General features: G+C 31.2%; 1 protein-coding gene across 1 annotated transcript; it reads left to right on the top strand.

Moving 5' to 3' along the window:
- Nucleotides 1-12,196: 12,196 nt before the first annotated feature.
- On the top strand, nt 12,197-14,329 carry LOC114747769 (MDIS1-interacting receptor like kinase 2-like). The gene is made up of 2 exons (XM_028936115.1): nt 12,197-13,138; nt 13,849-14,329. The coding sequence occupies exons 1-2, from the start codon at nt 12,259-12,261 to the stop codon at nt 14,220-14,222; spliced, it is 1,254 nt and encodes a 417-aa protein (XP_028791948.1). The 5' UTR covers nt 12,197-12,258; the 3' UTR covers nt 14,223-14,329.
- The last annotated feature ends 7,678 nt before the right edge of the window (nt 14,330-22,007 follow it).

Raw genomic sequence — 22,007 nt, 5'->3', positions numbered from 1 at the left:
TTAGGGTTTACTTACCCAAAACTGTGGAGTTTTTGGCACCTTTGGAACTAGGAGTTATGCAAGCAGTAGCAATAACGATATGACTTTTGGAGGTGTCCCATATTATGGGAAGCTGGTAGACATTATTGAATTAAATTATAATGGCTCTTTCACTATAACTCCATTGAAGTGTTCCTCGACAAACACCACAACTTCATGTGGTATCATGACTGATGAATTGGGCGTAACATCTGTCAATTTCTCAAGGCTTATTCACACTGTTGAATCAAAGAATGATGAGCCATATATACTTGTTTCAGAGGCACATCAGGTTTATTATGTGGAAGATGGAAAACATAAAGATTGGAATATGGTCATTCATCTCAAGTCTCAAGACTTTTATGATATGGGTGATGGTGATGAGATCAACTATAAGAGTGAGCCGTTCCAACCAGCTAACTTGGATAATTATCTTCCTGATAGAGATAAGAATTTACCCCTTCTCAGCTACATATTATTCAACTTAAATTTTTATTAACTACATTTCTTATATATGTTTAAAATAAGTTTGTTTTTACCCTTCTTTTTTATTTATTTTTTCAAGGATGATGATGAAGACTGAAATGTTCAAGAATCTTTATATGTATATGTAATTTTCTTACCATAAATATGAATGTATTTCAGCTAAAATATAAGTATATGAAATTTTATTTATTTTACACATTATTAGAAAATAAATTACTCAAAATGACCTTTGCAGCGGTTCAGCAAAAAAAAACCACTGCAAATTTAAACATTTGCAGCGGTTGTGACAAAACCGCTGCAAATGCATGAGTTTAGTAGCGATTTTTTTTGAACTGCTGCAAAGTTTTAAAATTTGCAGTGGTTCTTAATAACCGCTATCGTAACCGCCACAAATTTAAAACTTTTGTAGCAGTTATCGTCTTAATCGCGGAAAATTTAAAATTTTTGTAGCGGTTTTGTAACCGCTGCCATAACCGTTGCAAAATTCACATCTTTCTTATAAATACACGCCATTTACTCTCTTCTTTTTCTCTTGTTCTTCTGACTTCCCTTTTTCTTGTTTCACTCTAGTTTCTGTTTTGCTCATTTCATCAGGTAAATTATTAAATATTAATTTAATATATTTTTCTTGTTTTACTTTTATCAATTTTATCCATTTTTTTAACTTGTTTTTTTCTTTTCTTTACAGGCTCAGATCATAACATATTTTATCTTATATAAATTATTTATTATAGACAAAAATAATATTTATTAACTAATGATAACATGTTAGAATCTAAATTTCTCATAAAATATACAAATTACAAAAAGTATTTATATTATTCATATTTTTAAACTAGTCATATTTTTTAAATATTTGGTGAATGAAAATCTAAATTATGCAAACGAAAAATCAATTACAAAGATAAATAAATTAATATTTTTTAACTGATAATTTATACGAATTTGAAATTAAAAACATTTGCAACGATTCTATACCGCTGCAAAATCGAAAGCAGCAAGAATTTGCAGTGGTTATCGAAAACCGCTGCAAATTTGAAACCAGCAAGAATTTGCAGCGGTTATAAAAAACCGTTGCAAATTTGAGCAAGAATTTGCAGCGGTTGTGAAAAAACCACCGTAAATTTGGAGTCATCCTAAATTTGCGGCGGTTTTTAACCACCGCAAATTCTATTTTTGGGGAATTTTTGGCTCCACATTTGCAGCGGTGAATAACCGCGGCAAATAATTGTACTTCTGAAAATAGTTGCAGCGGTTCTAACATGATTTTTCAGTGTTTCTAGCAACCGAGGCAAATATTTACAACGGTTCTAACAAAAACCGCTGCAAAGTTTGACCTCATTTATAGCGGTTTACCAGAACTGCTGCAAATTACATTTGTGACACCCATTTTAGTAGCGGTTTTGAAACCCACTGCAAACTCATTTGTAGTGGTTAAAACCGCTGCAAGTGCATCAAAATAACCGCTGCAAAGTACTCTTTTTTTTGTAGTGATGTTTCAAATTTTGAAGATCGTAAATAAAATTTTTAATATATATTTTCAAAAATCAATTAGGTTAGGCCTGCAAACTTTTAGGCCAAACTTTAAATTTGAAAACCTAACTTGTATGTTTACCTTAAAATGCCTTTAAATAAACTGCATGTTTAGTCTATTTGCTAAACAAACTAGGCCATATAAAGTCCCAGTTGAGCTAGGCTGTAGCCCTTTAACAAGGGCTTAACCTATTTCCATTCCTACATATGGACAAACATACAAATCCAAGTAGAGACACAACTAACATGAACTCCCATATAAATGCATATAAATTTGAAATGAAATAATAAAACAATACTTTTATGGGAAAGTAACAAAAAAAGATCGTGGAATTAGAAAAATTACACACAGGGACCTATTCACAAAAATTGTTGTCAAAACCCATACTAATATTGTTATTGGTCCCAATTTATAGTTTTTCTAATTCCACAGTGTTTTTTTATGATTTTTCCTACTTTTATTCTCTCTATATATATTTAAGTAAAATATATTGATTTTTGTTTTGATGCAAGAAAATAGATGCGGACTTCTTTTTTTTTTGATAATTTGGCCAAAAAAAGATTTTTTTGGGATAAAAACGCCAACCTGAATATTACATCTATAACAAGTAATGTTCTACTTATGATTAGTAAAAGTCATTTTTAATTTAAATTACATGAGTTCTACATGAAAAAATATGTATAGTTTTGTCCCTATAGTTCTTTGATATAAGATCCCCATTACGATTATTTGTAATGAATATATAGAGAATATTTAATAATAGAGTAAAATACTCTGACCTCTCTTGTATTTTGTCCTAACTATACAGACCTCTCTTCTATTTTGAAAACATACACTTAAGTCGAAATCATTAATTCTGTTAATAATATTCTAAAAAGATACTTTTTAAATTAAAATTTATATTAAAATAATATTTATGTACTAATTTACCCTTCATAATACTAAATTCCCAAATTTTGGCTAAAAAGTTTTGAAAATTTTAAAGTTTTTATTCTTTTCCTTATTTTTATTTTTTATTTTTTATTTTTTGTAGATAGTTATTTGTTTAATGTTTTTGTCATATTGGTATAGAAAAGTAAGTAACTTAGTTAACGGTGACTGAGTCAATGTGATGTGTTGATCTTTGAAAAGTTCTCATGAGACAAAGTGCGTACAACTTGCCGCATGCCACCTAGGGACCGTTTGGATTGCATTGCAAACCTTGGTTTGGAAGCCCAAACCAAGGTTTGGCCAAAATGCCATCCAAACGGTCATGCAAATTAAGGAAACCAAGGTTCTGGTAAAACCATGGTTTCAGCAGCAGCATTTCTTATCCGCTTTTCGGATATTTGCTGAAAGGAGCGGTGGGCCCCTCCACAAATGACCAAAGGCTCCATTAATGCTCTGAATGTGTTCAATAATTCACTCCTCTCGTTCACGCCTTCTCCAGTTCTCCCGTCGGTCCTCGCACCCCACACAACACCATCCTTCACAGAACACCAGTCGAGTCCACGGTCTTCGTCTCCTCCTTCACAGAACGAGTCGCCGCCGGTGAAGAAGTCGACGTCTAGCCACGATTTGAAGAAGTCGCCGCCGGTGAGAGAAATCGCAGCTCCATGGTTGAAGAAGATTGCAGCTATTTCTGGCACTTAGGTTCGGTGTGAAGCATTTGGCTGTGGTCGGTGTTCCCTGGCTCAGATCCGCAATTTTCTTCTTCTCCATAGCCTCTGTTTCTTCCTCTGTAAATTAATCAGCGTGTTGCGAGCTGGACCTTCTGGTTCTGGGTCTTCTTCTGCCTTCAATGAAACCAAAAAATAATAGGGTCTTCTAGTTCCCTTTGTCCCTCACCTGTTCGGCGCCTCACCCACAAACTCCATCAATCTCTGTTAGCTCTTTCTCTCATGCTCCAGCTCTGCCTTTCGATAGTCCCTTTCGCTCACAGCTTCATCCGGTTTGATTGATTGGATTGTTTTATATCTTCCGATTAATTTTCAGATAATTGATGTTGGATGGTTTATTATATTTTCAGATAATTGATGTGTTGGATTGTTTTTTGGGTAAGGAATTGTGAAATGATATCCGTTCGGAATCGTTGATGCTGGGTTTAGGAATCGTTTGTCGTTGATGCTTGCTGGGTTTAGGAATCGTGAACTTGCCATGAGAGTTTGACTCGTTAATTATCCGTTCGGAATCGTTGATGCTGGGTTTAGGAATCGTTTGTCGTTGATGCTTACTGGGTTTAGGAATCGTGAACTTGCCATGAGAGTTTGACTCGTTATATGGTATTTTCGGTTGGTTTATGCGTGGCGGACAGAAATTATTCGGTTGGTTTGAGCCTGATATATGGTATTTTCGGTTGGTTTATAATGTCTGATTTTTTTTTTTGGTTCTGAGATATGTTTATCTTATGCACAAATATACCAAATGTAAATCTTTGTGTTAAATGTTTGAATCATGATAACAAAAATGTTCAACATTTATAATTTTTGTCGCCTGACTGTAGTGAATTTTTCTTTTTTCAGTGCTGGCTTGAGGTGTTTGGTTGGTGCTGATTTTTCTTCATTGATAGTTGTGGCTGACGTTTTGCTTTCAGTGGTGGGTTAATTTTCATTCATGGATTCATTTGTGTAGCTTGGTTTATCTGATTTCGGTTTGCTTCCTTTGTTGAAACCGAAACATCGTGCTACTCTCAGGGATGGTCTTTGCTTTCGGGCCAGAGGATCAGTTTTCGGTTCATATAGTTTGACTAGTTTTTCTAGAGATATATTTGTAATCCTTATGTTTTATTTTTTGTAATCCTGTTTTAAACAAAATTATAGGATGTTGTATTTGTGGTAATCAAAATTAATTTTTTTAATTTTTTTTCTTGTCATTAAATGAATGGGAACATAGTTTCATTTTATGTTGGATTAAAAAAATTAATTACATGTTATAAAAACATAGAATGAATTTCTTTTTGTTTGAAATAAAAATGAAGGAAAGAAAAATGTTAATATGGTATTCATTGTTGATTTGGGTAACAATGACACTTGTTATTTCAATTGATTTTGAGTTGATTAACCTGTGATGACTGAAGAGCTGTAATTGTGCTATAGCATAATGGGTAAGAATACGGTGAAAGCTTCCTGGGACCTACGAACCACGAAAGTGTTTATTGACCTATGCATTGAACTTGTGCAACAAGGGGAAAGAAAAGGTACTAGCTTAACAAAGAAAGCTTGGGATATTCTTGCTGATAAATTTACTGCCAAAACTGGAAGAGTGTATGAAAAAGCTCAATTTAAGAATAAATATGATTCCCTACGAAAGGAGTGGCAGACATAGGATAGGCTGCTTCGTGAGACGGGATTGGGATGAGATACTGAAAGGAATACTGTCAGTGCAACTGATGATTGGTGGGAGAGAAAAATAAGGGTAATTATTGAACCTTTTGATCTTACATTTTTCTCTACTTGTTAATGTTTTGTGTATATTTACTGTTTTTGGAATATTTTATGATATTATTGGTGTCTAATGTGCAGGAAGTTCCAAACTACGAAAAATTCAGAGAAAGAGGACTTCAATTTAGGGATCAATTGACTCAACTATTTGGAAGTGTGGCTGCAACTGGACCACAAGCATGGGCACCTTCTTCCATGACACTTCCAAGTAAAGGAACACCGAATGAAGATTTGGAAGAAGGGTCCGGAGATAGTGATGAAATTTTAGGTGCACCAACTGGTATAAGTGGGGAATTTAACACAGTGAACTTCAATGATAATAGTGGGGGTAGTGGAGGCAACACTGAATTGAGGCAGGATACCAGTGGTGGGGGTACAAGCAGAGGTAGGAGTCGACCTAGTAGCTCACTGGGGGTCAGAAGGAAGAGTGAAGTCAAGAAGAAACGCACATCTCCCTCTATGAAAATAGCGGATGCAATTAGCAAGATTGCTGAAACAAATATTTTTGAGGCCGAGCGTGGAAATGAGGTCATTTCACGAGCAGAAGCTAGAAGGTTGGAAGAAGAAGCGCGTGCTTATGAAATTTCAATTAGGGGAGTCCTGTCTCACCTAAAAACAATTCCTGAAGTTGTCAGTGATCCTGATTTCTTTAGACGGTGCACACAACTCGTTATGGAACGGCCGGAGACACGGGAAATGTATGCAGCTCTGAAGGATCAGAAGGAACAACTTCTACCTATTTTGGAGTTTTACACTAGGGATTTATGACTTGCTTATTATATTAGACAGTTCCATATGTGTATGTTTTATGTGACTAGTGAATTGTTATATAAATCAGACAACTCTGTAACTTTTATAAATGTTTCGTAATTTCTACGTAGGAATTCTAAACTTTATGTGTATGTGCACAAGATAAAATGAATATGGATGATGAAATTAAACATGTGGAAGAGCATACTAAGGGACAGAAAAAAAGGGTTAACAAAGTTGCAGCATTGGTTGGTGCATACGCTACTTTGAACTTGTGTAAGGAGCCTCGGCATACAAGTGCTTATACAAGCTGCATATGGGTAAGGGATGTTTTAGATGGCAACTCTAGTCGTTGTTATAACATGTTTAGGATGGAACGGGATGTGTTCTTAAGTCTGGTGGAACAATTGCAACAATATGGTCTAAAAGAAACTAAAAATATAGGGATACATGAATCAGTTGCAATGTTTTCACATACCGTTGGGCATGCACTTAGTAGCAGAATGCAGCAAGAAAGATTTCAACATTCAGGGGAGACAATTAGCAGACATTTTCATAATGTCCTAATGGCATGCTGTAGACTTGCCATGTCTAATATCAAACCAAAAGATCCAACATTCCGGCATGTTCATACAAAAATTCGGTTTGGTAAATACTGGCCTTTTTTTAAACATGCTATTGGAGCAATTGATGGCACACATGTTTCCTGCGTTGTTAGTGCAACAGATCAAACTAAATTTATCTCTAGGAAAGGAACAGTGTCACAAAATGTCATGGCGGTTTGTGATTGGGACATGTGTTTTACTTTTGTCTTGGCCGGATGGGAAGGTAGCGCACATGATGCTTGGATATTTGATCATGCCCTCACAACTCTTTCAATGAACTTTCCCCATCTACCTGAAGGTATTTTTTTATTTCCTACATTTTTTTTAATATTTAGCTTAACAATAGAAACATAATTTACAATAATTTCATTTTTTATATAGGAAAATATTATTTGGTGGATGCTGGATACCCAACACCGAATGGATATCTCGGCCCATACAGACGAGAGCGTTACCATTTGCCTGATTTTCGAAGGACATCTGGGTTTGAAAATGACAATGAGATCTTTAATTATTTCCATTCAAGTTTAAGGAGTACAATTGAAAGAACTTTCGGAGTTTGGAAAAAAAAGTTCGCAATCTTACAAAACATGCCATCCTATGATTTTGAAACACAAGTTAAAATCGTTTATGCAACGATGGCTATACATAATTTTATTAGAACGACATCTATTACTGATCCTGGATTCGTTCAGTTGGAAGAAGAAGGTACTTATGCAGAAGATGATGATGATGGGGTTAGATTTTCACGTATACATTCATCAATTCAATCTTCATCTTACATGGCTCAGGTTCGTGACAGCATAAGAGACGAACTTGTTAATTCAATACGAGGATAGTAGTTATGTCTTATTTATTTCCTTTTATCATAGATTGTAATATGTAGTTAAAAACAAAACCTATTACAAATGCTTTGTATCGATGCATCATCTTAATGATTATGACACTTCTTTATTTATATTTCTCTTATTAATATTGTACCTTATATTCTCAAGCTAATTATTACTTACTTGAATAATTAATAAATTATTTTAAGACGTGTTTATTCTATTTTATCAAACAATATCATCTCATTTTATGTTTATAATCTTCATGAAAAATACATGACTTTCTGTTTGCAACAAAATAATTCATCTTCTCTAAAAATATTTTTCACTCTTATATTTTATGAATATATATGTGTGGTGACAATTAATTAATTAATTGTATTAAACATCAGAGGTTATTATACATGTAGTATGTTATTACAAAAAGTAGTTGTGAAAAAATGTTATGGGATTTCACGTTTACAATCTTTAAACAAAATTAATATTTTTCTGTTATAAAAAAAATCATTTTTCTATAAACATATTTAATATTATGTTTTATAAATATATGTACACATATTAATTATGTATTAATTATATTATCTTATATATTATTAATTATGTTAGTAAAAATTATTTCATTAACAATTTTATTTCTTCAAATCAAAATAAATCATAAAATCTATCACTTATATAATTATCATATTAACTTATACCCTTTTTGGTAATTTCCACATGTAAAAAGCACTTCTGGTAATAACTATCCAAACACTCTCACTTCTCAGAATCACTTTTTCTCAGAATCTATTCTCCAGAATCACTTTTCCAAACCACAGTTTGGTTTCATCCAAACACACCCCTAATTATTGAGTGCCTATTATCTTATTTTCTAAAATTTTCTGCCATAAATCAACTCGGATCAATTTCACACGTATGGATGGAGATGGAAACACGCCACACTTTGGCCAATAATAAGTGGACTTTTAAAAAGATCTCGTGTTTTAAGTTTTGAAGATCATAAATAAAGTTTTTAATATATATTTTCAAGAATTGATCGGGTTAGGCCTGCAAACTTTAGACCAAACTTTAAATTTAAAAGCCTAATCTGTATGTTTACCTTAAAATGCCTTTAAATAAACTGCAGGCTTAGTCTATTTGCTAAACAGACCAAGTCATACAAGGTCCTAGCTAAGCTAGGCTGTAGCCCCATGATAAGGGCCTGACATATTTCCATCCCTACATATGGACAAATGTACAAATCTAAGTAGAGACACAACTAACATGAACTCCCATATAAAGGCATATAAATTAGAAATGAAATAATAAACAATGCTTTCATTCTCTCTCTATATATATTAAATAAAATATATTGATTTTTGTTTTGATGCAAGAAAATAGATTTGGATTTTTTTTTTGATAATTTGGCCAAAAAAAGATTTTTTATTTTGATAAAAACGCTAACTTGAATATTATATATATAACAAGTAATGTTCGACTTACAATTAGTAGAAGTTAAATTACATGAATTCTACATTAAAAAATTTGTATAATTTTGTTCCTACAGTTCTTAGATATAAGATCCTCATGATGATTGTTTGTAATTAATATGTAGAGAATATTTAATAATAGAGTAAAATACTTTGACCTCCCTTGTATTTTATCCTAATTCCACAAACCTCTCTTCCATTTTGAAAACATACACGTATGTCCAAATCATCAATTCTATTAATAATATTCTAAAAAGATACTTTTTAATTTAAAATTTATATTAAAATAACTTTTATTTACTAATTTACTCTTCATAATACTAAATTCCTAAATTTTGGCTAAAAAGTTTTGAAAAAATTAAAGTTTTATCCTTTCCCTTATTTTTATTTTTTATTCCAAATAGTTATTTGTTTAATGTTTTTATCATACTAGGATAGAAAAATAAGTAACTTAGTTAGTGTAGACATAAAAACCTCGAATGGAAATTTGATTAATTCTTTAAGTAAATATATAATTGACTAAATAAGTTATAAATGTTTCTTACAAAATTTTTATTTAAAAATTTTAAGTTATAAATTTAAATGATTTCTATAATCTCCATCCGGGTGAGTCTCCTCAAAACCTTTGAGACTCAGTCCAGAGATTTATAGGTCTTACTATATCTTGGTCTTATCAAATGGCTCTCCTAACCTTACACAAACCACGTTAGGACCTCAACATGTAAAACTCCGGACTAAAGTTCTTTAGTCATTAAGAGATCATCTCACAAGATTATAGTCGGATTCTTCTTGATACATAGAATCCTTATATGAAACAATTGTAGAACATACTTGAATCTATAAGCAGATAGAATTAGTTTTCAGAAAGAATTTGACTATGATCCTGTGAGATGATTTCTTAATGACTGAAGAATTTTAGTCCGAAGTTTTACAGGTGGAGGTCCTAATGTGGTTTGTGTAAGACTAGAAGAGCCATTTGATAAGACCTTGACATGGTAAGACCTGTAAATCTCTAGATTCAGTCTCAGAGGTTTTAAGGAGGCTCACCCGCATTCTAGCCATTTAAAAAAAAACCTATATAAATAAGTTTCATTATATGTGATGACGAATTAAAATTATAAAATTTTATAATATAATCAAAAGTAATACATTTTATTATATTTTAAAAATTTTGAAAACACATGTATTAAAATTACTTTTTGTTGTATGAAAATTTTTTTTTTTTTACAAATATAAATGTTTAAATAACTTTTATGTTAATGAGGGATATTTTGGTCAAAAAAATTTTTAAAAATCAAACTTAACGGTCAACTAACAATTAAATAGTTGGAAATGAAACTTCAAATATATAAGGGAGGTTTGTATAAGATATATTTTAATTTCAAGAAAAGTTTATATGTTTTTTCAAAATAAAGGGGAGATTTCTATAATTTAGATAAAAACAGAGAGGTGGTTAGCATATTTTACTCTTAATAATACGTTTTCAAAAATACCCCATCACTTAGTGAATGGAATTTAACGAGTTGAGATAAAAACATCTCAATAAATACATGTATTAATGAAGAAAATAATTAATATAGGAGATAAGAAGAAATTGAATATTATATTTAGAACCTAGTCAAAACTCTAAAATAAACCTTATATTTTCTTTGATCTTTATTATAAGAAGTCACTAACTAATTTACACATACCAATAAAACTAGTTACAAGTATTAGATTTGTCATAAAATTCAAGTGATTTCTAATATTATTCTCATTAATTGCACGAAATTCCAACATCAAATTAATTTCTATTTCCTCACTACCTTCATTAAATTTGGGCGGGTATATAAGCAAAAAGTATTTAATACGCATTGCAACTATCAAATGGTTTTATAAAAAAGATCAAAAAGTTTTTCTAGAAGGATTCCTACAATAAAGACCAGAGGGAATATTTAGAAATCGAGGAGTAGGCCTTAGTTGTGTCTTTAGTAACAGTTGTCTCAGTAATGTGTAGGAAGAGGATAGAGGATTACAATTCACACGGTGAATATTGGTAGTAAAGTTAGAGATAGAAATACGGGCCGATCTTGACAGGCTTAAAAGGGTCAGTCTTACAGGGTTAAAATTTTAAAAATACTCTAATTTGCTAAGCTCGGCCCTTAAGCTGACAAGCTGAGGGCCAACCCACGGGTTTTCAGCTTGTTTAAAAAAAAATGCTATTTTTTAATATTTTTCATGTTTTTTTTTCAAAAAATGAAAACAAACCAATAAAATTATTAATAAAAGATATAAATATGAATAAAATTAAGTCACAAATACAAAATATCATCATAGCTAAATATCCATTAACATTCAAGAATATCTAAAACATCAATCAACAAAATAATAACATCTAAAAGTTTCATAAATAGTGCAAATGTGTCATAGACAAATGCTATCATTAATTTTTTGAAATTTCATCATTACTATAATCAATTGATCTTTTTTTGTAGTCAAAAATCAAGTTTTTCTTCTTTATAGGAATTTCACTTTAAAATTTTCAGTCTAGTTATTATTTTACTTTAGTTTAAGAGGCATTGTTGTTGAAACTCATAAATTTCTAACTCAAATTATAAAATCACAAATTATATAAGTATGAAAATACTCTCTTATCAAATATATATATAGTTTAAAAATATCAACACATATAATATAAATCAAATCATTATTAAAACTCAAATTAACCCCATTTTCTAAATTAAATTGGACAAATTATTGTCTAAAACTAAATACATCAAATCATTATGTAAAATTTAATTTCAAAATGATAATAATAACTAAATATTTGAAATATTATTAATAATGTAAAAAAATTAATAATATTATAACTACACAAAAAAATCAACCACAGTTTAGTGTGTTGAGGAAAAAAATCACAACTTATTACAGTATTTTCTTCAATTTCCCCGAAAGAAGTCGTTAAACGCGTGTGGAAAGTCAACCACAGTTTTGTGGTCGTCAAATCCACATGCATAGTCATCAATATTTAACAACCACACGATATCGACCTCCTATACAAATAAATGACCAACCACCCGAAAGAGCATTATCAACAGTACTAATCTTTTCTCTTTGAACACAACCCAGACGACCGACGAGTTCCATTATTGCTTGAAACTAGAGCATGATCAAATGTTTAACTTGGTTCTCTTGCCAATCTCTACTTTCAATAATTTCATATTCTATGTGGTTCTCTTCTGTGCTTGCCTCTTTTCTGTTGCTCTTGCGACTGATCATCCATCTTCCTGGTGGGATGAAAAGATGCCTGTACTGGCCACTATTTCCTTCGTTGGTGGATTCGTAATTACAAGCGTACTTGTCATTATATTTGCAGCTATTATTCGACATAGCAAAATATTGAGACAAGTTCTGATTAGGAAAATAATAAAAGGACGAGAAAAAAAGCAGGGGAAGAAGCATGGCGATTTCACTTCAATGTGGAATTTTGATGGCCATATTGCATTTGAAGATATCATTAAAGCTACCGACGATTTCGATATCAAATACTGCATTGGAAGAGGAGCTTCTGGGGAGGTTTACAAGGAAAAACTTCCTTGTGGAAAAATTGTTGCAGTGAAGAAACTTCGCTATATGCAATCGGAAAATCTGTCATTTCATAAAAGCTTTTACAATGAGATTGAGATTTTGACAGAGATTCGTCATCGAAACATTGTTAAGTTGCATGGCTTTTGTTTGAATATACAGTGCATGTTTCTGGTGTATGGATTTATGGAATGTGGTAGCCTCTTACATGTTTTGAGAAATGAAGAAAAGGCTCAGAAGTTAACATGGAACAAGAGGCTCAATATTATTAATGGGATTGCTCATGCTGTTAGTTATATGCATCACGATTGTGTCCCTCCAATTATTCATCGAGACATAACAAGTGGTAATATCTTGTTAAACTCAGATATGGAAGCATTTGTCTCAGACTTTGGCACGGCTGGGACCCTTCATCCATATTCATCGAATCTAAGTCTTCTAGTTGGGACTTATGGCTATGTTGCTCCAGGTAACTTATTTCTTCATCATCTTCTTATTTCTAAAAAAAGCAACAAATTGGCAACGGATTTCCATTACTAAATCACTTTAGCAATGAAATTCTGTTGCTAATTAATTAGGGATGGTCTTTTTTGTGATGAAATTTATAAATTTCAGCGCTAATTCACTGTTTATTTTGTAGTTATATATTTTGTTGTCGATTTCCTATCAAATTTTTCAATCAATCTATAGAACATGGATAATTATATTTCATTATTCCATATAATTGTATTACTTTTGTTACTAATATCACATGATCATAATCTCTTAAACATTAAAGTTTAATTGTAGAATTTGAAGGAAAAAAACCTAAAAAACTGTCCTAAATCAAACTCTAGATTAAATATAATACTATCTCCGGTTCTTAATGTGAGGCTTAGATAATTAATTTGAGGAGATTAAAAAAATTAGTTAAGTTAGATATTTGTAATAAATAAGTGTTATTTTTCTTAAAATATCCTTGCTAATCATACGTTAAAACTAATATTTAATGGAACTTTTAACACTTACAACTACTATAAGGACTATTTAAAAAAAATCAATAAATATGAAGAACAAAGTAGATTGAAATCTTATATTTAAAATCAAATTGAAAGTCAAACTAGTTCTTATATTAAGGACCGGAGGTAGTACTTGTTTCCTTCTTATCTTTTTTTTGAACTCTTTTGACCGTACATGCAGAGTTAGCATATGCAATATCAGCAACCCAAAAGAGTGATGTTTACAGCTTTGGAGTTGTTGCATTAGAAACTATGATGGGAAAGCATTCAGGAGAGTTAATTTCATGTTTAACAAAGGATTATACAGATCAAAAGATAATGCTAAGAGATATCTTAGACGCACGACTCCCTCAACCTCGCACTCGAAAAGAAATTTGGGATGTAATTCTTGTGATGACCATTGCCTTAGCATGCGTTTGTGCTGAACCAAATTGTAGGCCATCAATGAAGCAAGTGACTCAGAAACTTTCACTTTCTAGGCCACTTTTTACAGTTCCATTCAATGATATTTCAATTCACCAGTTGATGAGTCAAGACATAATTTCATGTAATTGAGCAAGATCTAGGACAAGTTTAACTGCATGTAACTTTATCTCAAAATAGCTCAAGGTGCAAATTATTGTTAATGGTTATAGGTGACAAATCTCTCCTTTTATATGCACCATTCGTTTTCCATTAAATATATTACTTTCTTTTCAATTTATTTCCGCTATATATATGATTTTGACTGTGTTTAATTGTTTGCCTAAATAAAAAAATCATTTATTGGGAAATAAGCTTCACACAGCATTATCTGTTGTGTTTAGATGTTTATAATCACATTTATTCTCTTATTATTACGAGAAAGAAATGTCATACTGTGGACCAAATTGGGATCCCGTTAAGCTATAAGTCCACCGTAGAAAATGGAGTCTTCTACAAATCAGTCAATGCTATTTTTATTGGGCAAGAAAAAGGTTAATGTACATTGGCCCTTTTGAAAAGACATTCAACTGATTAGAAAGCAACTTTCAGCAAAGTGGCCCTCCACATGGTTGACTGGGCCAATGTATATTATTGGCTTTTTGAAAAGTTGGTTCGTGGGTAGAACCGTCCATATATATAACAAGTTTATAAATTTTAGTTAGAGTAAAATACACTTATGTCCACTCAATTTGTTTTAATTATAAAAATTTTACTGTTTTTAAAAGAATCCCATAGAATTATAAGCTACATAATTGTTAGACCACATGTTTTGATGATTACAAAACTTAAAGAAATTTTTTGTTTTGCCAGATTAAGTGTTAAACTAAAAGTATCAATTCTATTGTATTAGCATATAATTCAATCGCTTTTGAATGCGTCTTATTTTTTGTTTTGTTGGACATTGTTTTTTCTGAAAAAAAAGACATTGTTTTTTCTATAAAAAAAAAATTAAGTTGTAGCGTTTTTCAAAGAAAGCACTTGCTGTCATTTTTTTTTTAAAAAATATATATACACCATCTACTTTTTTGTTATCCCCCCTTCATGGCAACCCGGCCTTCACCTACGCAGCTTCCACCACTGTGATGTTGCATCCATCTTCCCGGCGGCCTCCATCTTTGTATCAAAATGGGTCTTTGAGGTAAGTGCTATGATAAGTATAATTTTAAAGACATATATACACACACACAATAAAAAAATACTTCTGTAGTTCACTCAAAAAAAAAAAAACTTTTGTAGTGAGGAAGTGCTGCCGCAAGTATAATTTAAACGATTTATATTTATATTTATATTTATATTTATATTTATAAACAAGTAACCTATGGGGCTTGCTTTATTAAGCGCTTCAGTTCTTTCAAACTCAAAAAAAAAAAAAAAAAAGTAGCTATAGTGCTCTCTTGAGGAAACAGCAGCCCTGCGTGAGCTAATTTTTTTTTTTTAACAAATCAAATTTTAAAAAAAAAGGACTAATTGTAGTGCTTTGTTGAGAAAATGCTATAACTCATTCTTGTTTTCTTAATAAATTAATTAATTTAATGATGACTAACGGTAACCATTAGTCAAATAGACATTATAAAACATGTACTTCTTGTGCGTACAACTTTTCAGTGTTAATATGCCCCAAGCTTTGCACCAAACAAACATGAAAGTATATAATGCTTGATGCTCATCACCTATTCAGCTGTATCCTTGTGTGTTCAAAATGTTCAATTATTCAGCAGATCGAGAATGTTTCTTATTGTAGATAGAACCGGGAAAATAGACCGTACCTGTTGGGTCAACCTATTTAAATTGAGAGGTAAGCTCATGTATTAGAGCCTCCAAAGGTAAATTGGGCTTAAAAGGTTGGCATTGTAAGGCCTAAAATTAGACAGGCTGATCCTTTTAAGCCCACCAACAATTTTTTTTTTAAATTTCTATTTTTTTCTTAACTTAAAAAGGATAACCCTAACACTTTACGCATGATTTTGTTTTATTATTTGTTGCAAAAAATGCATGTGATATTGATGATGGAGAAGAAATTATTGATATTTTTAGAAGTCAAGAAGAGTCAGTTACTAGTGAAGCACAATCAAATGTTCTTGTAATTGATGATAACGATGATAAAGTTTTTTTTAAAAAAAAAGATCATGTTACTGCCACTTGATGCCTGATGTTGCTTAATATGAACTTAGTGTTTGTTTAGTTGTTTATGTCCATCTTCTATTTAGTTTGTCTATTCAATAGATTCTATTACACTCTGATGAATGTTTTGGATGTTTATATATGATGATGTTTATGTTTTTGACTTAATTTTATTCATATTTATACTTTTTATTGGTAATTTAATTGTTTCATTTTCATTATTTTGATAAAATATGAAAGAAACATAAAAAAATTGCATTTTTAGTTAAACAGGCCAAAAGCCCGTAGGCCAACTTGAGCTTCTTAGCTCAAGGGTCGGAATTGAGAAAATCACCTATTTTTAGGACACATGTTTAAACAAGTTGGCCCGTTTAAATCCGAACCCATGACGGGCTGACCCTTTTTCCCAGTATTAATTGTAGAAAAGTAATATTACAATTTAATAACTTTGTAGAATATCAGAAAGATGTTACCAAACCATTCAATCATGCATCAATATCTTCGAGAAGAGACCTCCATCTCAACCAACAAACGTTCAAGTTTTGTTGGGTAAAATCAATCAACTGTTTTAAATATTATCCATACCCATCCATAATTTCAAATTTTTTGAATGAAAAGGGGCAATAGTAGGTCACAATCTCTCATAAGAAGAACTTACATGTCACTAAGCTATAAGGCTATTGACAACAACTTCAATTTTTGAGCCTTCTCATCATCACTTAAGGCGCATGATAGACTACCACTCTCCATAAAATTGTCACCCTTTAATCAACTGAGAATATCACTTTCCTTAAAAAATAAAGCAAAAATATACAAAAGAAAAATCCAAGGATAAGATATCTAACAATGAAAGTAAAGTCATTCACACAGTAAAAGACATTCAAACAATAAGAGGAGAGCAATTTTGAGCAAAGCGCGCAGCACTCCGCATAATTGATTGGGTGAATGTATATGGGCCTTTCTAAAAAGTTATTTGGTGCGTAGATCCAAGCACTTATTAATGTGAATGCGCATTCCGTAACAACCATTCCTTTGATCTTATATAAGGCAGATAATGAAGGTAGGTATTTTAGCTAAGGGTAAAGTTGCCCTAAAAAATATTTTAGGATATTGGATGCATTTTAACCCATTTATTGATACTTATCAGTTATATTGTTAAATTTTTAACATAAATATTCTATTTTACTATTTATTTATTATTGTGTATATTTTCATTTTTTAAATATATATAACTTAAATTATAATAAAGTTAGAAAATCACTAAATTTTAAGTTAGAATTAATGAAGTTTAATGTTTTTCTTAATTAGGATGAAACATGCTCAATTTGGTATGATTTAAAATATGTATTCTCAAGTCACTTTGTACTCAAGACCAATCTCTATTGGATTACGAGCATAAAGATTAAAGCCCTCCAACAAGTACGCTTCTGAAAATTCGAACTTTATTCTCCTTTTTGCAAGAATGAGATCGCTTACCATTTCAAGCAACATCTTGTTAGTTTTATTTTTCAAACTTTATACGGGCTTTCCTTAAAATTATTAGTTACGCAACACCCTTAGCTTTCTATATTATTTAAAATTTCATTTCCATCCAACTAATTTTTAAATATGTCTTGTATGAAAATACCCCTGTTTAACCCGATGTTGTTTACAAGTCATTTATGTTACCAAAACAAATTTCAACGCATATATTTTTATTTCTTTCAAAATTTTTGGTCATGTAAACTTATCTATTTAGTTTTCTTAAAAAGACTAAATCTATAAATTGGCTAAATTAATATTTCAAATATCTATGTGACAAAAAAAATTAGGGAGAATCCTAATTAAATATAATTATAATATTAAAATTCAAATTTAAACTTACAATTTCAACAAATTCTTAATTAAGGCAACATGTCTAATAGAAATTTATGAATTTCATTAAAAGACCATAATGCTCCTCTATAATTAAGAAATATTGAAGATAGGCATTTTAGATAGATTTAAGTGTGATTTTCCTTTCATATTATTAGTTCAACATTTCTAATATACTTTTTTATTAACTTAAATCTATATTTTTCGTTTTATACCTTTTAATTAACTTAAATCTATATTTTTCGTTTTCTTGGTTAGAAAAGTCAAAATAATATAATTAGAACAATAAAGTATTACAAGGTTCTAAAGCAGATAGAGCAACAGGTATCTTAAGTGAAATTTAAAAAGAAGAAATAGATACAATCCTAGAATTACAGTTCTTAAAACAACATAAAAAGAAAAAAATACCCTTTCGAATTTGATTATTTGAAAGCAGTAGTTATGTAGGTATTCTGATGAATCTTTTATTGATATAACTAATTATCAAAGAGTTATGGTCATTTTCCTCCAAAATTCCAGAATTCATTAGCCATAATAGTGTTGTTTGAAAACAAACCTAGATAAATATTTAACCCTTAGAGCCTTTACTTCTTTAAAGGAAAGCTTGAACTGAAGATCCTTGAAAACAAATAATACTTTGACAATGTGATATCATCTGTTTCTTGAATTTATGAAGAATAATATCATATCCCAATAGGTTAGAAAAAGGATAATCACCATCAATTGATTGAGAAGAAGAAATTAGAGGATTTTGAGGTGAAGAAAAAGCTAGGTCATATAAGGTAACACAACTATCAATTTCTCTGATCATATCCTACAGTGAAACTTTTCCTCCTTGATGAATGATGGAATTTTTTTCCTCCATAAAGCATTCCGCAAACAAATGATTCTCTTAGCCATATGCTCACGAGTATCTCGAATAAGAACCTAACGAGTTTACTTTAACCATTCCACAAAGCTTTGAAAATTGTTTTGTTTCATTCTAATATTTAAACTTCCAAATCAAAAGGCTATAGTGAAAGGATAATTAACAAATAAGTGCTCTAAGGATTCTTCACTATCACAACCAAGAGCACATAAACCAAAGACAGGTATATGGTGAAGCTTAAGCACATCACTAGAGGGGATTGCATACTTGATCAGCTTTCATACTAATAAAAGTAATTTATATGGCAGATGAAACTTCCATAAGATTTTCCGAAAATCATCCAGAATTTGATTATCAACACTCATCAAACAATAAGCTCCGTCTTTTACCTTATAAATTCTCAACGAATTACTTTCCTAGATTGACTTATCCTTGCTATTAGTGAAAGAGAAGGGGAGTTGAAAAAATAGATTTGGAAATAGAAGGGTAATAAAGCTGATGAACCAGAGAACCATTCCACTTAACTAGACACCAGGAAGAAGAAATGTTATGCTATAAAAGATCAGCAACGTAACCTACGGAATATTGGGCATTTGTGTTGGATATTGTTGTATTGGCCACCATCGATGGTGGTTCAAGGGAATGGATAATTTGTCTCCCATTCTCCACTTAAGCTTAGATATCATTAACCCAAAATTTTTAGCAATACATTTCTAAATCCAAGAGGCATTACAAGGTTTCTTGATTAGATCTAAAGAGCTCAAGTCAATGTATTTAGTTCTTAAAGAGGAAGCCAACAAAGAAGGTCTTCGGCCATAATAACTCTCCAAACCTATTTAGCAAGAAGAGCTTTATTCATAATTATGGTGGGCCTTAGTCCTAAACCACTCTGACCAACTGGTTTAAATATTTCCTCCCTCATAAGAGGATGTGCCCTTTTCTTATCATGGAGAACAACAGGAGGATCCCGATGATACTATATCACTACAACATAATACATTTATTTCTCTATAGCATCAAACAGGGTAAGGGATATGGATCTAAGGGACGATCACTACAAAAAACATGTATTTTCTAGTGGTTAAATTATGACATTTCTAGTGGTTTTAATAGCAACAAACAAAATTTGTAGCGATTAGGCAAACCGCTAGAAAATCAAGTGTAAGAAACAGTTTTCTAGTGGTTAAGGGAACCGCTACACAATTCGGTCAAAACGCCAGAAACTTTCTAACAATTTACATAATCGCTAGAAAAAACAAGGAGGCACCTGTCAATGAGACGACATTTGTAGTGGTTAAAAACTACTAAAATATTTAAAAAATATTTTTAGTGATCACATAAACCGCTAGAAACTTTTGGACGAAATTACATTTTACCGAGAAACAAAATTTTCATATTAGTGCCAAAAATTTCTAGTGGTTGGTAACCGCTAGAAATGTTTGTACGAAATTACATTTTGCCGGGAATGGAAATTTTCAAATTGGTGCCAAAAATTTCTAGTGGTTTTTAACCGCTAGAAATTTGGCGCCAGGTTCGATGAAATTTAAATTTTGTGAAATTTTTCCTCTTTTTTTTTTAAAAGTTCTAGCAGTTTTTAACAACTAGAAAGTTCATTCCAGACCCAAAAAAAATTCAAATATTTCATTATTAAAAAGATAATTTTATAAATTAAAAAACCATTAAATTGATTATATTAGAGAATTTGTTTAATATGTATACTTACCAATGTATTACACGTTATATATTTAAATTTTGTGATCAATAATAAGTAATTAAATTATGATTGTGTCAAATGAATTTAATTTAATTTAATTTGATAAGATAATTGAATTGGAGATGGGATATTTTATAATATTAAACCTTAACTCTTATGTTGAAAAGTGGTTGAATCAGTTGAGGAGGATATGACAAATGTGAAAAAGAAAAATATGAAAGAAAAAGATAAATAAATATGTTAGTAAATTATAAAGAAAGATAAATAAAAGAAATTAAAATTTATAAAACGAGTACCATCTTACCATATAAAGAAGGGAAAAAAAAAACCACCATATGAGAGAGCAAGAAGAAAAGAGAGAATTATAAAGAAAAAGAGGAGAGGAAGGAAAAAAGATGGGATAAATGAATGAGGAGGTGATATGATATTTATAGAGATCAGCGAGACATTTCTAGCAGCTTCTTACAATTTGTAACAGTTTCATGCATTTTGTAGTGGTTTGTCATTTCTAGCAGTTTTGTAACCGCTACAAATTGCATTTTTTAACTTTTAAAAAATGAACCAATTTTACTTTGTACATATTTATTTATGAAAAACAAATTATATGAATGATAAAAATTATTAAAACTGCTATTCTTGATCATCATCTTGCCTGAAAGGAGATATTAAAAAAATTATTGTTAGAATTATAATATATTTAGAAAAAATCAGTAATTAAATTAGTAGTTAATTATTTAAATAATTTGAGAAAAGACATATACCTGATAATGGCCAAATTATCGTTGCCTTGAGGAAAGAAGTTTTCAAAATTCGTAGGTTGGAAGGATTCGCTATCATAAATAATATCACCATCACCCATATCATAAAGATCTCATGGCTTGAGGTGAACGACCATATTCCAGTCTTTATGTTTTTCATCCTCGACATAGTAAACCTGGTGTGCCTCGGAGGCAAGAATATATGGCTCGTCATCTTCAAATTCCCCTGTATGAATGAGTCTTGAGAAATTAACAGAGGTGATGCCCAAGTGGTTAGTCGTGAGTCCCTGTGAAGTTGTCGTATTTGCCGAGGAGCACTTGAACAGAGTTATGGTTAAAAGCTGGTAACTTAACTCAACAATGTCAATTAGCTTTCCATAATAAGTGACGCCTCCAAAGCGCATATCACTGTCACTGTTGCTAGTATAACATCTCCTCCCGAATGTCCTACAAACTCCAGAGTTTTGTGTGAGCAATCCCTGATCACGTCCAACCATACAGAACTTGAACCCGTTGACATTATACACGGTAAACCTTTGTGCATAGTCTAACAGACCGAG

Source organism: Neltuma alba, unplaced genomic scaffold, assembly GCF_004799145.2.
Source record: "Neltuma alba isolate B1F8T4 unplaced genomic scaffold, ASM479914v2 tig00000905_pilon, whole genome shotgun sequence".
Classification (NCBI taxonomy): Eukaryota; Viridiplantae; Streptophyta; class Magnoliopsida; order Fabales; family Fabaceae; genus Neltuma; species Neltuma alba.
This window is presented reverse-complemented; position numbering and strand designations above follow the sequence as displayed.

Excerpts from the sequence above, each read along its gene's own strand:
- LOC114747769 (XM_028936115.1), top strand. The coding sequence starts at position 12,259 with ATGTTTAACTTGGTTCTCTTGCCAATCTCTACTTTCAATAATTTCATA. Across the intron at positions 13,139-13,848 it reads TTATGGCTATGTTGCTCCAG|AGTTAGCATATGCAATATCA; the intron begins GTAACTTATTTC and ends CCGTACATGCAG.